Source organism: Trachypithecus francoisi, unplaced genomic scaffold (assembly GCF_009764315.1).
Source record: "Trachypithecus francoisi isolate TF-2019V2 unplaced genomic scaffold, Tfra_2.0 Lachesis_group21, whole genome shotgun sequence".
In the NCBI taxonomy this organism is placed as follows: Eukaryota; Metazoa; Chordata; class Mammalia; order Primates; family Cercopithecidae; genus Trachypithecus; species Trachypithecus francoisi.
This window is the reverse complement of record NW_022681467.1, coordinates 27,139,137-27,155,486: the sequence shown is the minus strand read 5'-3', so window position 1 is coordinate 27,155,486 and position 16,350 is coordinate 27,139,137. Positions and strand designations below refer to the sequence as shown.

The window sequence follows — 16,350 nt, the reverse complement described above, 5'->3', positions numbered from 1 at the left end:
CAAACAGTAAATATTAGTTCAGCAAATACTAGCTGTTACTTTTTGTTTGTTTATAGCTACAAATAAGAGAGACACTATGAGAAGCATAAATGGAGCCACTCATTTTTCAGCAATAAAAAAAAAGGCCTGGTGCAGTGGCTTATGCCTATAATCCCAGCACTTTGGGAGGCTGAGGCAGGTGGATCACTTGAGGCCGGGAGTACAAGACCATCCTGGCCAACATAGCAAAACCCTGTCTCCACTGAAATACAAAAATTAGCCTACAAAAGTACAAAAATTTGGCCGGGCACGGTGGCTCAAGCCTGTAATCCCAGCACTTTGGGAGGCCGAGGCGGGCGGATCATGAGGTCAGGAGATCGAGACCCTCCTGGCTAACACGGTGAAACCCCGTCTCTACTAAAAATACAAAAAAAAACTAGCCGGGCGCGGTGGCGGGCGCCTGTAGTCCCAGCTACTCGGAGGCTGAGGCGGGAGAATGGCTGGAACCGGGAGGCGGAGCTTGCAGTGAGCCGAGATCGCGCCACTGCACTCCAACCTGGGCGACACAGTGAGACTCCGTCTCAAAAAAAAAAAAAAAAAAGTACAAAAATTTGTGTGGTGGCACATGCCTATAATCCTAGCTACTCGGGAGGCTGAGACTTGAAAATCGCCTGAACCCAGGAGGCAGAGGTTGCAGTGAGCAGAGATCACACCACTGCACTCCAGCCTGGGCGACAGAGACAGAGTGAGACTTCGTCTTAAATAATAACGATAATAACAACAACAGCAGCAACTAACATTTACAGAACGCTTACCATGGACCATTTAACTCTGCTGCTAGGCCTGTGAAGTAGGTACAGCTGTTTTCATTTTGCAGCCGAACACCAGGCTTGGAGGGGTAAAGTGTCTTGCTACAGGTCCTGCAGCCAGGTAGTCATAGAACTAGGGTTGGAAGCCACACTGTCTCACTCCAGGGTAAGGAGGCCTGAGGCCAGGCTCTGCTCTGTCCCTGTATGAAGACTTGGAGGCATCCCTTCAGTTCCTCTGGGCCTCAGTTTCTTACCTGCTGAGGGTTGAACCACACAGCTCTGTGACGCTCTGAAATTTCTGAGTGGTCCACAGGCCACATTGCTTCCGGGCCTCCTGGTGGTGGTGCTTTGGGTATTGACTGTGAACAGCACACCTCTGGGTGCCCCCTCCCTCGACATCAGGCAAAGTACCTTAGCCCTCTTCTCACCATCTCAGGCATCTTACTCTTCTGCACCTTAAAGGGGTAATGAACTGGGGCAGAAATGAATAGGGCAGAAAACTAGAAGGAACCCACTCCCTTGTCTGGTGCAGATCAGTGCTGGATGCTGTGGAGAAGAGTATGAGGCTGACAGTCAGTGGATGTGGGTTTTGTTTCCCAGTTCCATCACATCACAGAACAGAAGGAAATGTAACCCCGTGGGTGCCTTCAGCCCTGAGTGTTTGGTTACATGGGGTGTGAGCATTCATCTGTACGGTGGGAATGTACAAGTAGTCCGAACTACTTGGGAGGCTGAGGCGGAAGGGAAGGGTGTTGCAGGGATTTGCTCCCTTCCCCAAATCCTCCAGAGCTGTTGCCTTCTGCTGTGGAATTCCAAACATTTCCGATCAGATAAAGGTGGCTGAAAATACTCGGGACTTGTCTGGACTAGTTGGAGGCGGTGCTGGGGTGAAGAGGTCGAGGCCACAGGAGCTGGAGCGTGGAAAGATCTAGCCTTGCCCAGGAGTCTGCCCTGGGTCATAGATGTGCCTATTGCTCTCTTCCCCTGGAATCCTGCAGGTTTCAGACCAATGCCCAGCAGGCTTTGAGGTGGAGAAGAATCAGACTTTTTTGTGGCAACAAGTCCTCTTACTTCAGAATGTTGCTTCTCAGTTTACACACTAATTACTGGATCTTTTGGATACCCCTGAGAGAGAGAACCCCGGTAGTCACTCATTTGTCTGCATGAGTTACTTTCTTTCTCCTTATGCTGCAGCCCTAGACGGAGCCCTTTGAGATGATTCCCACTTCATTTGACAGTTGGGGAAAGTCCCAGACTTTCCCAGAGTCTCAGACAGGGGAAAGGACTCACCTGCAAATCAGTGATGGACCTGGGAAACAAAACCCACATCCACTGACTGTCAGCCCAGTACTCTCTTCCCCGCAGCATCCAGCACTAATCTGTACCAGACAAAGTAGTTGCCATAGCTTTGGATGGAGAGGAGGAAGGAGAAGCTGCTTTGGACCATGGAGCACTGGGGGTCAAAGACCTCAGAAAGAAGTCCTAGTCTTTGGAGATTGCTACCCCATTCCTGCCCATTGCCTCAGCACAGTGTAGAAGATGCCTTTTCTAGAACTTTCCCATAAGCTTCCTGTCCCCCTTTCTTATCCTGAGAGAAAGTGTCTGGAGAATACTGGACACCCTGCCTAATCACCTGGTATATTGGGGCCTCTTTCTAGTTTTACCAGGCAGTGAGGAAAGGAATGAAGAAAGTGGGAACTGGCATTTTTCCTCTTCCCTCCTCTCTGTCCTCCACTCAGCCATACTCTTCAGCACCTTCTCTGGACCCAGCACTGGGCAAGGCCTAGGGGACAGAGCCCATGGTCAGATGGGGGAGGAAGTGAGCAGCTAGGCTCCTTGAGAAAGTAACCTGTGGATTAAGACCTCAGAGATGAGTGGGACAGAGCTTGGCGGAAGCACCAGTGTGGGCAAAGGTCCTGAGTCTGAACAGAACATGGCATGTGAGGAATGAAGCAGCCTGGCCCTAGGTGAAGCTGAGAAAACCCTGCAGGCCCTTGTTAGGCCATAGAGAAGGCTCTGAGACACAAGCTGAGCCATGGTCTACTAGTAAGAACAATAAACCAGACATTTACTCAAAGTTAACTATGTGCCACACACAGTTCTAAGACCTTTACATGTATTATTTGAATCCTCATGGTATTCTTTTGAAATAAGGTCATTTTGGGCAAGGCGCAGTGGCTCATGCCTGTAATCTCAGCGCTTTGGGGCGCCGAGGTGGGTGGATCATTTGAGGTCAGGAGTTCGAGACCAGCCTGACCAACATGGTGAAACCCAGTCTGTACTAAAAATACAAAAAAATTAGCCAGGCATGGTGGCGCATGCCTGTAGTCCCAACTACTTGGGAGGCTGAGGTGGGAGAATCACTTGAACATGGGAGGCAGAGGTTGCAGTGAGCCAAGATTGTGCCACTGTACTCCAGCCTGGTCGACAGAGTAAGACTGTCTCGAAAAAAAAGAAAAAGGAAGAAATAAGGACATTTTTGATCCCAGTTTTACAGATGAGGTCAAAAGCAAAATATTTTAATCTAGTTTGCAAGATTTATTGGTTCTCTGCCTGCTCTGTGCTCTGGCAGCCCAACTTGGTAGAGAAGTCAAAATTAATTGCCTTCATCCAGATAGCACCTCCATTTCACAAATGAGGACACTGATACTTGGAGGAGAGCAGTAGAGGAGAGAGAGCAGAACCAAGGGAGACAGAGGGAGACGAGCATCAGCTCCCTGACAGGGAAGAGTTTTCCAATGGGGCTGTCCGAAGATGAAATGCCCCACCCAGGAAGGAGGGAGCTCTCCATAAGTGCATAGGGAGAGAATGCCCTAGAGATGACTACCAAATCCCATGCGTGTGGACCATCAGGATGAAACAGACCCACTGTGGGACTGCAGCACTCCACCCTTCTGAACCCCATCTTTGAAATGGGGGTGTTCATGGTGAGCTTGAGTATTACATGGAAGGTTGGATGGGCATGCTGTAAGGTCACTGGAGTCTCCGACTCTGTTCCAAGGATGACTATTTGTCTTTCTCACCCTGGACACTGGGAGAAGAATGGAGGGCTGTGGCCATCTACTTACAAAAGAATAGGGAGTCACCAGGGTTGAAATGAAAGAGTTGAGATGAGGGGAGGCATCAGAATCCCAGGGGATGAACCCATATGAGCACATAGCAGCCACCGAGAAACGGTTAAATGTTTGGACTCTGGAGACAGACTGCGTGTGTTCAAATCCCAGCTCTCCCACTTGTGGCCTCTATGACCTTGGGAGGGTGACTTGTCCTCTCTGCCTCTGTTTCCTCATCTGTAAGCTGGAGAGTAATAACAGCATGTACTCACTGGGATTATTGTGAGGATTAAGCAAATTCTTACAGACGAAGCACTTAGCACCATGCCTGGTACTTAGTAAACATCAGCTGTTTTATCACCGTCACTTCAAGGGAAGGAGGTTGTGAGCCCCCAAATGAGCATCTATGCCCCCAATAAATGCTTTTCTGAATTCTCTCTCTTTACCCTCAAGCTCATCACCCTGGTTCTGAGCTAGAGAGATGGAGAGCCCACACTCAACGCTGCTGGGCCTGATAGCTTTCTCGATTCCCCAGCGGAGGTGTTATCTCCTCCCGGCACAACCGCTTCCTTTTCTGAGAAATGCAAGTGCATCAGTCAGGCACAGCTTCTTAGAACTAATGGTGGGGGAGGAGGTGGAGGAGGAGAGGCTGGCAGCTGAACTGAACGGGTCAGAGTTGGAGGAAGAGAAACATGAAGTTTGTTGTGAGGAAAGCACCAAATATTCCCTATAGTCCAGATGGCTTGAGCCCTCTATGACACCCCCTGATCTCACCACTACTGCTAGGGAGGTCAAGGCAGGAGAAACTGAGGCTCAGATGCCAAAGGCTTGCTGTGACACCCATAGCTGGGCCAGCTGGACTGAGGTGTTGACCCCAACACAGTCTTGCCACCCCTCTCTTTGCCACTGCCTCCACCGAGCTGCTTCTCCAAGTTGCCTACCTCCAGGCCTATGTTTCCGTTGGGGAGAGGAGAAAGGCCATGTTCTTCTCACATCTCGGGAGCCAACATCTCCCCTGGGAAAACCAGAGGAAGTGGATTCCAACCACAAACCTCACTTCTTCCGAGTCTCCGCCTGCAACTCCCTGCCAAGAGAGTGATAAGGCCTCTCCATTTGCCCTGCCCGCTTCCTACCATCTCCCAGCGATCTAGCAAGGCCATGTTTGTCTATTCAGTACGCATTTATCAGTCTCTCCCTCAGGCAAACTGAGGCCAGGAGCAGAAGGTGACTCTGTAGGTGACTCACAGCCTGCCAATGCAGGGACATGAGGAGGACAGGACAAGGTACAGTCCTGGTGTCCCTGGCACTTTCCCTGGCTGCTAGTAGAGTAGCCCCTTCCTCTTCTCCACCTACCTCTTTCCTGAAATAACCAAGCAGGAAGGAAGCAGTGGGCCTGGGCCCTCCAGAGTCACCCAAGAGGAAGGAAGGGTTCGTCTGGCACAGGCATGCTTGTTCCTCACTGAAGCCAGGACGGAAGGGTTTCACTTTCCCTCCTGGTCTTCGTCACATCCTTTTCCTGTGGCACCAGTTCCCCTCAGCTGGCGGGAGCCAGTGCTTATTCATTCAGCTGATGGCCTCGGGCTACTTTACCCTCCTTGACAGACCCAGGGCCATGGCGCTGGCCCAGAATATGGGGTTTGCTGCCAAACATACTGGGGCTTAAAAATGGCTTCCCTCCTTTTTTTTTTTTTGAGACGGGGTCTCATTCTGTCATCCTGGCTGGAGTGCAGTGGTGTGATCACAGCTTACTGCAGTTTCAACCTCCCAGCCTCAATTCTCCCACTTCAGTCTCCTGAGTAGCTGGGGCTATAGGTGCATGCCAACGCACTTAGCTAAATTTCTAAGATTTTTCTTATAGAGATGGAGTCTCACCATGTTGCCCAGGCTGGTCTCGAACTCCTGAGCTCAAGCAGTCTGCCCACCTTGACCTCTCAAAGATACTGGGATTACAAGTGTGAGCCACCACACCTGGCTGCCACTTATCTACTTTAGCTAGGTCTCAGTATCTCTGAGCCTCGGATTACCTGGACTTAGAATGAAGGCCTTCTTCAGCCACAGAAGTACATGGACCTGGCCCATGATCATCCTTTAGAAACTGAGCAGAGTGCTGCATCAACGTTAGGAGTAAAGGCACTGGAACCAGATCGCTGGTGTAGACATCCCAGTTAGGTCATCAGCTCACTACATGGCCTTGAGCAATTCACAAATCATCTGGGCCACATGTCCATCAGCTATATGGGTTAATGGTAGTACCCACTGACAGAGTGTAGAGACAACTAATGAACTAGTCTACAAAAAAACCAAGAAGAGTACCTTACAGGGTATGTGCTCAGGAAGTGTGCGCTGCTGCAGTCACTAAGGAAGTCAGGTTTTCTGTGGGTAGAGATAGCAGGGTCTAAGATGGCAAGATTGGGCGTCGGAATGAGTGTGAATGAAGTACTATCTTGGGTAGATTAAAAGAAAAAAAAAAAAGAATGTTGTGAGGCCAGAACTCAGACAGATCCCACTCTTGCCACTTCCTAGATAGGGATCTTGGGTAAACTCTGGAGCCTCCATTTTCACATCTGCAAAATGGGGCTATTGATAAATGTTATGAGGATCAAATGAAAGCATTCATTTGTTCTTCTAAAAGTTTCACTTAAAATGGCATCTGTTATGTTCCAAGTATAGCACCAGGTTCTAGAGATACAGGTGACAAAGCCACACACAGTGAAGTGGGGGAGACAGAACAAAAAATAATCTCTCAAGTGAATATGATAATTATACATGTAATTGGGAAATATGGCCTAGTGTGCATAGAGTGCTTCAGCTCAGTGCCCAGCACAGGTAAAACACTGAAATGTTTGGTAATGGTCAGCTGTCATAATAATAGTTTTTTGTTTGTTTATCTTTTGTTTTTTTGAAACAGAGTCTCTCTCTGTTGCCCAGGCTGGAGTGCAGTGGCCCAAACACAATTCTCTGCAGCCCTGACCTCCCAGGCTCAAGAGATCCTCCTCAGCCTCCCCAGTAGCTGGGACCATAGATGCATACCACCACACCCAGCTAATTTTTTTTTTTCTTTTTTTTAATTTTTTTTGTAGAGACAGGGTCCTCCTATGTTGCCCAGGCTGGTCTCAGACTCCTGGACTCAAGCAATCCTCCTGCCTCAGCTCCTAAAGTATTTTATTACTGTTAACAAGTAAGGGCTGGGTGCGGTGGCTCATGCCTTTAATCCTAGCACTTTGGGAGGCCAAGGCAGGTGGATCACCTGAGGTCAGGAGTTCCAGACCAGCCTGGCCAACATGGTGGAACCCCACATCTACTAAAAATACAAAAACTTAGCCAGGTGTGGTGGCGGGCACCTGTAATCCCAGGTAACTTGGGAGACTAAGGCAGAAGAATTACTTGAACCTGGGAGGCAGAGGTTGCAGTGAGCCGAGATCATGCCACTGCACTCCAGCCTGGGCAACAGAACGAGAGACTGTCTTAAAACAAAACAAAACAAAAAAAAACAAGGATACCATGGGCCAGAGAGGTGAAGTAACCTGCTCAAAGTCACACTACTTGGAAGAAGTGGGAAGGGCAGGCACAGTTGCTCATGCCTATAATCCCAGTACTTTGGAAGACCAAGGTAGGAGGATTAGGCCAGGAGTTTGAAACCACCCTGGGTAATGTAGTGAGACTCCATCTCTCTAAAAATTTACAAGAAAAAAAAAAAGAAGGAAATGTGGGCAGTGAAACCAGGATGGGAACTGAAAGATCAGATTCAAGTAGAGACTATACTTCGGCCTCTGGCTGGTCCCCTGGCACTTGGGCCCCTTTCCTCAGGGCATCATGCCAACCTTTTCACCTGACTTCTGCAGGGTCACAGGCACCTACAAGGTGACCTGCATCATTCAGTTGGCTGACTCTGGGCAGAGATCTAGCTGAAGTCAGTCTGTGCCTGTCTGAGTAGGTCCTGGGCCAGACTTGGTCCCTATCTGCACTGAACCCCCAGACTGTTGGGGGAAACCAGGCACACAGACGCCATCAACCCAGGAACATCCCTCCCCTCCCTCCCACCTCAGGGCCTTTGCATTTATTACCTCTGCTAAAACATGCTTTTTTTTTTTTTTTTTTTTGAGACGGAGTTTTGCTCTTGTTGCCCAGACTGGAGTACAATAGTGTGATCTCGACTCACTGCAACCTCCATCTCCTGGGTTCAAGCAATCCTCCTGACTCAGCTTTCCAAGTAGCTGGGATTACAGGTGCCCGCCACCATACCCAGCTAATTTTGTATTTTTAGTAGAGACAGGGTTTCGCCATGTTGGTCAGGCTGGTCTTAAACTCCTGACCTCCGCCTCAGCCTCCCAAAGTGCTGGGATTACAAGTATGAGCCACTGTGCCCAGCTCCCCCGGATATTCTCTATCACCTCCCCAGGACTTAAAACCCTATCATCTCGAAAATTATCTTTTTATTTTCTTGTTATCCGCTCTGCTTCCCAGTAAGACAAGGTTTCTCAACTTTTTTTTTTTTTTTAATCACCCACCCCTGCAAGGAGTCTTTTTCAGACTTTTTTGTCCTAATTGCTCTCCCATGAAATTTGAATACTATACTATATGTACTGTATATCTCTTTATGTGCTGTGGCCCTGTGGAGAGCCACAAATCACTGTAATGTCTAAGAATGCTTCACTTCATGCCATTGGAGGTGATCTTACTACCATTGAGAATGGGCTAGAACATAAGTTCCATGGAAGCCTTGCTCACGGCTGAGTCTCCAGTGCCAGCCTCAATGCATACCCCTGGTATAAACAGAAGTTCAGGGACCCTGGGAGCAGAAAGGAGACATTCATCCCAGAGGCTGGGGAGGGATGAGCAGGGAAGAAGGGACTCCAAAATGGAGTCCTATAGGCCTAGTAGGAGTTGGTTAACTGAGGAAGATATGGAATGACCAGTTAAAGGACAGTGTTGGCAAAGGCACCAGGGCCTGAAGCACTTAGGAGTATGTAGTGTAGGGCTACTCCAAGTGGGTGGCCAGGACTGTTGAAGCCTCTGAAGTATTGGAAGAAGGACCTTGAAAGTGGTACTAGCCTGGGCATCTCCTAGGGGCCAAGTCAGGAGACCCAGTTTTCTAGTGTAGGCTCTACTACAAACCAGCAGTGGAAACGTAGAATGGGCAGGTGGGTTGGCCTTGCTGACTTCGTGGGTCTACCTGGCTAGGAATCCATGACTCTCCTGTGGAGGTCATTTGCCATTGTCTGTCCCCAGTGGCCCTACAAACCCCCACAGGGAAGTCAGCTGCAAAGAGAAACTTTCCCCACTTTCCTCTAACTCAAGCAGAGGATGCAGATAGGCCCTTGGGCCTGGGTCTCCTAGAAACCTTTGTGACATCAGAGACCTCCCTGCAACCCACTCTTAAACCTCATCCCCTGCCTACCATGCCAGCCTGGCTAAAACCAGTGGGAGCTACCCAAGGAGTAGTCGGGGCTTATCTCTGCTTTTCCAGACCAGGGCTGCTCTACAATCCTGTTTATTTATCCAGAGCAGCCGCCCGCTGAGAAAATGGCTCTGTTTATTTCCAAGTGTGTCGTGTGAACCATGGGCTAAATATACCCACGCCACCGCCTCTTCAGCACCCGCCCTGGAACAGCACGCCCCATTTTGCTCTTTCTCCCTCTGCAAAAGCAATCCTTAGAATCCACACCCCTTGGAAATCCTACTCCCTTTCCCCAGGAAAAGAAACTGAAGTGGAGATGAAGGTTGTCATGACCAGGAACGCATGAGTGGAAGCTGGGGCAGGTGAAATGAGAATGTTTCTATGGCACTGAAATGAGAATGTTCCCTCCACCCAGGAATGACTGTTCCTGGACAGTGAATGCTTTGTGCCCTTGTGGGGACAGCGCCTGTTTACTCCAACCCAGCCCCAGAGCTGAAAATTTCCTGTGGCTGCCAGCCCTCTACTTCAGGAGAGTTCCCATCAAGGGAGCCAGGCCTCTCCCATTTTGGCTGCAACCCCAGTGTCCCTTCTTGAGAGACATTTGGCCTCTTGGGATAACCAGGGCCTTCTCCCATGCTCTTCATAGTCTGGAAATTTCCCTCATCACAGATAATCCTGTTTTGACTCCACCTGGGCATACGTGGGAGCAACAAAATCAAACCTCCTGTAAGAGTATTTTTCTCTGCCAAGACCCACAGAGACTGGCTAGGATGGAGTGGGAGACAGGGAAGCATAGCCACGGCCCTACTGCCCTCCTCTCCCCAGATCCTCCACCTCAACCCTATTCCCACATTCCTTCTCCTGGAAATGCTTTCAGCACTACTGACAGGACACGTCCCTCCAGCCTCCGACTTCAGGGAAGTATCCTGCCATAGGGTAGGATAGGCAGTCTTGCAGTTCGATCCCGACTCTGCTGTCTGCTGAGTGTTCCCTGCTTTAAACCTCAGGCATCTTATTTGTGAAATGTGGCTCAAATCTACATCGCAGGATTCTGATGAAGGTGAAGTGGGATACCAATGTCTGACATGTAGTAAACGTGCAATACATTTGTTAACTCATGTATTTACTGAGTACCAGTTATGTGCAAGACACTGTTCTGAGCACTGGGTGTATAGGAACAAGACAGGACCTCTGCTCTTATCAAGATATATCTAGTATAGGCCGAGGGTAGTGGCTCACGCCTATAATCCCAGCACTTTGGGGCTGAGGCAGGCAGATCACTTGAGGTCAGGAGTTTGAGACCAGCCTGGTTAACATGGTAAAATCCTGTCTCTACTAAAAATACAAAAATTAGCTAGGCGTGGTGGTGGGTACTACTCAGGAGGCTGAGGCAGGAGAATGGCTTGAACCCGGGAGGTGGAGGCTGCAGTGAGCCAAGATTGCACCACTGTACTCCAGCCTGGGTGATAGAGCAAGTCTTTGTCTTAAAAAAAAAAAAAAAGACACATCTAGTATGGAAGACACATCACAACAAAAACAAAGTACAGAATCTAGTCGTGAAAAGTGCTAGGAGTGGGTGCAGCTTAAGAGGGGAAAATAGTGGTGAGGTGGTGAGGCCAGGCATGGTGGCTCACACCTGTAATCCCAGCACTTGGGAGGCTGGGGCAGAAGGATCCCTTGAGCCTAGGAGTTTGAGACCAGCCTAGGCAACAAAGTGAGACCCTGTCTCTACAGAAAATTTAGAAATTTAGCCAGGCATTGTGGTGTGTGCCTGTAGTGGCAGCTATTCAGGAGGCTGAGGCAGGAGGATCGCTTGAGCCCAGGAGGTCAAGACTGCAGTGAGCCATGATTGTGCCGCTACAGTCTGGGTAACAGAGTGAGACCCTGTCACAAAAATTTAAAAATAAAAAAATGAAGCGCCGAGAAGAAAAGCTGGCACGGTGGTCATTCTGTGTAGTGTAGTTCCTGTGATCAGGAGGCTGAGGCAGGAAGATTGCTTGAGTCCAGGAGTTCAAAGTCAGTCTGGGTACATCTTTTAAAAACAAGAAAAAAAAATGGTGGCCATGTGTGGTGGCTCATGCCTGTAATCCCAGCACTTTGGGAGGCCGAGGTGAGAGGATCACCTGAGGTCGGGAGTTTGAAACCAGCCTGACCAACGTGGAGAAACCCTGTCTCTACTAAAAATAAAAAATTAGCCGGGCGTGGTGGCATGCGCCTGTAATCCCAGCTACTCTGGAAGCTGAGGCAAGAGAATTGCTTGAACCTGGAAGGCAGAGGTCACGGTGAGCCGAGACTGCGCCACTGTACTCCAGCCTGGGCAACAAGAGCGAAACTCCATCTCAAAAAAAAAAGGCGGTTGGGGGGAGGCCAGATATGATTGGTGGCTCACACCTGTAATCCCAGCACTTTGGGAGGCCGAGGCGGGCGGATCACTTGAGGTCAGGAGTTCAAGACCAGCCTGGCCAATATGGCAAAACCCTGTCTCTACTAAAAATACAAAAATTAGCTGGGCATGGTGGCACATGCCTGTGATCCCAGCTACTCAGGAGAATCGCTTGTACCCGGGAAGCGGAGGTTGCTCTGAGCCCAGATTGTGCCATCACACTCCAACCTGGGGGACAGAGAAAAACTGTGTCTAAAAAAAGAAAAAAAGAAACAACTAAGAAGAAAAATCAAGGAAGGTAAGGGGAGGACAGGCAGAGAGAGATGGGGGTGGTATATACTGTTTTAGACAAGGCAGTCAGGGAAGGCCTCCCCTAGGAGGTGACATTTGAGGGGAGTCATGGTTGTGAAATGATGGAGTGAGGCAGGCGCTGACCTGGGATCAGGTGCTCCACGCAAGTGGGAACAGCAGACTCCTGTGGCAGGAGACATTGGAGGAACAGCAAGGAGGCCAGTGAGACTGGAGTGAAGTGTGCAGGGGACAGGGGTGGGGAGGAGGCCAGAAAGTGTTAGAGCCAGATCCCACTAGACCTTGCTGACCAGGGTAAGGAGTGGGGACTTTGTTTCAGGTGTGATGGAAGCCCTGGGAAGGTTGAGAACTTGGAGTGACTGAATGGAGTGTGCTTGTGCGAGGGCTGAGATTCATGGGTCACTGCTCTCTACTGGCTTAGTGTTGAGGATTCCTTCAGTCAAGTTAGCACCTCAGTGCACATGGCATTTTGCTAGGTACCAGGTATACAAAAATAAATGATGCTGGCCTTCTAAGTGTAGGAGAAAGCTGCTGGAGGGCTTCAAGCATAGGTGTGCTATGATCTGACCTGTGTTTTTAGAAGTCTCTGTGGAGCATAGACTGGGGGTTGTCAAGACTGGAAGTGGGCCCAGGCAGGGGTCACAAGTGAGCAAATTGGTAGGTGAGACCTGAGGCCAACTGGAGATGGCATGCCCTGACGGAGCAGCCACTCGCCCATTTGGGACCAGTTGGAAATGTAGGCCCAGTGTGGCAGAGGTCTTGGTAGAGAGGTAAGAATCAGCCAGTAACTCATTCGTTTTACACACACACACACGGAACTTACTTTTGTTGTTGTTGTTGTTGTTGTTGAGACAGAGTCTCTGTCACCCAGGCTGGAGTGCAGTGGTATGATTTCTGCTCACTGCAACCTCTGCCTCCCGGGTTCAAACAATTCTCGTGCCTCAGCCTCCTGAGTAACTGGGATTACAGGTGCGTGCCACCACACCTGGCTAATTTTTGTATTTTTAGTAGAGACGGGGTTTCACCATGTTGGCCAGGCTGGTCTTGAACTCCTGACCTCAGGTGATCCACCCGCCTCAGCCTCCCAAAGTGCTGGGATTATAGGCATGAGCCACCACACCCAGCCTGGAACTTCTTTCTTACATATTTCTAGGTGCCAGACACCAGTTTTGGATTCTGGCTCCACCACTGACACAGATGGGTGACCTTGATCTAGTCCCTGGGTCCTTGGGTCCTTGGCCCTTGGGCACAGCTTCTTGGCCTGTAAATGGGGAGAGACAGCCTGCATTGCAGAATTGTTGGGAGGATTAAAGGACAAATTGGGTACAACGCTTACTTATAAAAGTATGTTCTAAGTGTCCCTCTCCCTGCCCCACAGGCTGCTGCACCCTGGGCTGGGTAGTTTAGCCCACAGCTCCTCCTTCCCCCTATCATGTGCTTCCCTTCTGACTTAGATTCCGGGCAGAGGGCTGTTGATCACAACCTCCTGGGCCCAGAGTCACACCCCCTGCAATAGAGGACAGGGACAAGGCCTCACAGACCCCATCATGGAGGCCTCTCAGTCCTGCGTCATTGTTACCCTATCTTCTCTGCCTTGCTCTTCTCATCACCAACCTGCCCACCAGAGACTCCCTCCAGAGGGAGGAGCCTCTGGCTGAAGTCCCAGGACCCAATCTACCCCTGAATTGGCCCCAAATCACCCTGGGGATTTAGCCCTGGGCTTCCTTGTCCCTCCCTCTGGTGCAGCAGTAGAAAGTCTGAGGCCTAGTGTCTCCACACTCCACACTACCCTCAGACTCAACTCCAGGCTCCTCGCGGCTTCCAGGCCACACATGGTCTGGCTCCTGCTCACCCCTGCACCATCATCTCCCCCATGCCCTCTTCTCCTGCACTCTGCTCCAGCCACCTGGCTTCCATCAGTTCCCTGACCCTGCCCATCTCGTTCCCACCTTGGATTCTGGAGAAGGTGCTACTTACTGACCTCAGGGCACTTTCCTCCTCTCTGCCTGTTTTCTGAGCAGTAACGTGGTTTGGTTATCACCAACTGAGGGTCAAGAAAGAGGACCACCCTTAGCCCTTTACCTGGCCCAGAGTGGGCACAGATGGCTACAGTTTTTCATGTCACCAAGGCCATAGCATGCAGATGGCCCCTTTCCCCACCCACCTACATTACTCTGAGATTCACACTGCACCTTCCTTCTCTCTCCCTGCAGGACACTTTTGTGGAACTCTATGGGAACAATGCAGCAGCCGAGAGCCGAAAGGGCCAGGAGCGCTTCAACCGCTGGTTCCTGACGGGCATGACTGTGGCCGGCGTGGTTCTGCTGGGCTCACTCTTCAGTCGGAAATGACCAGACACTGACTATCCACTCTACCCTCCCACCCTCTGCCCCACCACATCCTCCGTCCAGCTGCCATTGCCACCAGGAGAACCACTATATGCAGGCCATGCCCACCTACCCACCACAGGGTTGGGCCCAGATCTGGTTCCCTGCAGTTAGTTTTCTAGAATTTATCACACTTCTCTGAGACTCCCACACCTCAGTTCCCTTGGCCTCAGAATTCATAAAATTTCCACAAAATCTGTCCCAAGGAGGCTGGCAGGTATGGAAGGGTTTGTGGCTGGGGGCAGGAGGGCCCTACCTGATTGGTGCAACCCTTACCCTTTAGCCTCCCTGAAAATGTTTTTCTGCCAGGGAGCTTGAAAGTTTTCAGAACCTCTTCCCCAGAAAGGAGACTAGATTGCCTTTGTTTTGATGTTTGTGGCCTCAGAATTGATCATTTTCCTTCCCTCTCTCCCCACACTAACCTGGGTTCCCTTTCCTTCCATCCCTACCCCCTAAGAGCCATTTAGGGGCCACTTTTGACTAGGGATTCAGGCTGCTTGGGATAAAGATGCAAGGACCAGGACTCCCTCCTCACCTCTGGACTGGCTAGGCTAGAGTCCTCACTCCCAGTCCACATGTCCTCCAGAAGCCTCTGGCTAGAGGCCAGCCCCACCCAGGAGGGAGGGGGCTATAGCTGCAGGAAGCACCCCATGCCAATGCTAGGGTGGCCCTTGCAGTTCAGCACCACCCTAGTCCCTTCCCCTCCCTGGCTCCCATGACCATGACTGAGGGACCAACTGGGCCCAAGACAGGTGCCCCAGAGCTGTTGATGGCCTCAGCTGCCTCACTTCCTACAAGAGCAGCCTGTGGCACCACAGGCTTGGGCTGCTCCTCATGGCGGGTTCAGGGGACTCAGCCCTGAGGTGAAAGGAAGCTATCAGGAACAGCTATGAGCCCCAGGGTCTTCCCTACCTCAGGCAGGAAGGGCAGGAAGGAGAGCCTGCTGCATGGGGTGGGGTAGGGCTGACTAGAAGGGCCAGTCCTGCCTGGCCAGGCAGATCTGTGCCCCACGCCTGTCCAGCCTGGGGAGCCAAGCTACCAAGGTCAGAGTGGCCTGGCCAGGAGCTCTTCAGGCCTCCCTCTCTTTTCTCCACCCTTGGCCTGTCTCATCCCCAGGGGTCCCAGCCACCCCGGGCGCTCTGCTGTACATATTCGAGACTAGTTTTTATTCCTTGTGAAGATGATATACTATTTTTGTTAAGCGTGTCTGTATTTATGTGTGAGGAGCTGCTGGCTTGCAGTGCGCGTGCACGTGGAGAGCTGGTGCCCGGAGATTGGACGGCCTGATGCTCCCTCCCCTGCCCTGGTCCAGGGAAGCTGGCCGAGGGTCCTGGCTCCTGAGGGGCACCTGCCCCTCCCCCAACCCCCACCCCACACTTGTTCCAGCTCTTTGAAATAGTCTGTGTGAAGGTGAAAGTGCAGTTCAGTAATAAACTGTGTTTACTCAGTGAACAAAGAGCCTGGGCTCTTGTGTGCTCTGGGATGGGGAAAGGAGGGGCCACTGGAGAGCTGGGTACTGGTCCTGGCTCTGCCACCCGCAGGGGAGGGCCTTGGACAAGTCCTTCCTTCCTTCTGGGCCTGTGGTTTTACTTAGCACATGCTGTGTGCTGGGCACTGGGGCTGCATGTGAATGGGACAGAGAGTCTCTGCCCTCAGGAGCTGACATTCTAGTGGGAGACAGCCACTTGGCAAGTGTTTACTGAGCTCTGCTCTACACAGACATAGTCCTGGACACTGGGGACTTCTTCAAACAAAATCTTTGCCTTTACATAGCATTAATTCTAGTGGAGGAGACAGACACAAGCACGGCTCTGGCTGCTGTAGGGTGTCGGGGAAAGGTGTGATGCCTTTCCTCACCCATCAGAAGATTCTATGACTGACATTCCTATAACAAAAGAAAAACAAAGTGGCAGTTCACACCCTGTAATCTCAATACTTTGCAGGTGGAGGATGGGTTGCTTAAGGTCAGGAGTTCAAGATCAGCCTGGGCAACAAAGTGAGACCCTGTCTCTACAAAAAAAAATTTTAAATT

The 16,350-nt window shown here is 50.7% G+C and overlaps 1 protein-coding gene across 10 annotated transcripts in view; it reads left to right on the top strand.

Annotated features, from left to right (window-relative positions):
• BCL2L1 (BCL2 like 1) overlaps window positions 1–15,776 on the top strand; it is a 64,516-nt gene extending 48,740 nt beyond the window's left edge. For 9 of the 10 annotated variants that reach the window (XM_033186044.1, XM_033186043.1, XM_033186040.1 and 6 more), the window contains exon 3: window positions 14,145–15,776. In XM_033186044.1, coding sequence (XP_033041935.1) covers window positions 14,145–14,282 — 138 coding nt within the window. In that variant the 3' untranslated portion in view covers window positions 14,283–15,776. The remainder of the gene's footprint in view (window positions 1–14,144) is intronic. The other variant, XR_004431191.1, reaches the window with a different exon arrangement.
• The last annotated feature ends 574 nt before the right edge of the window (window positions 15,777–16,350 follow it).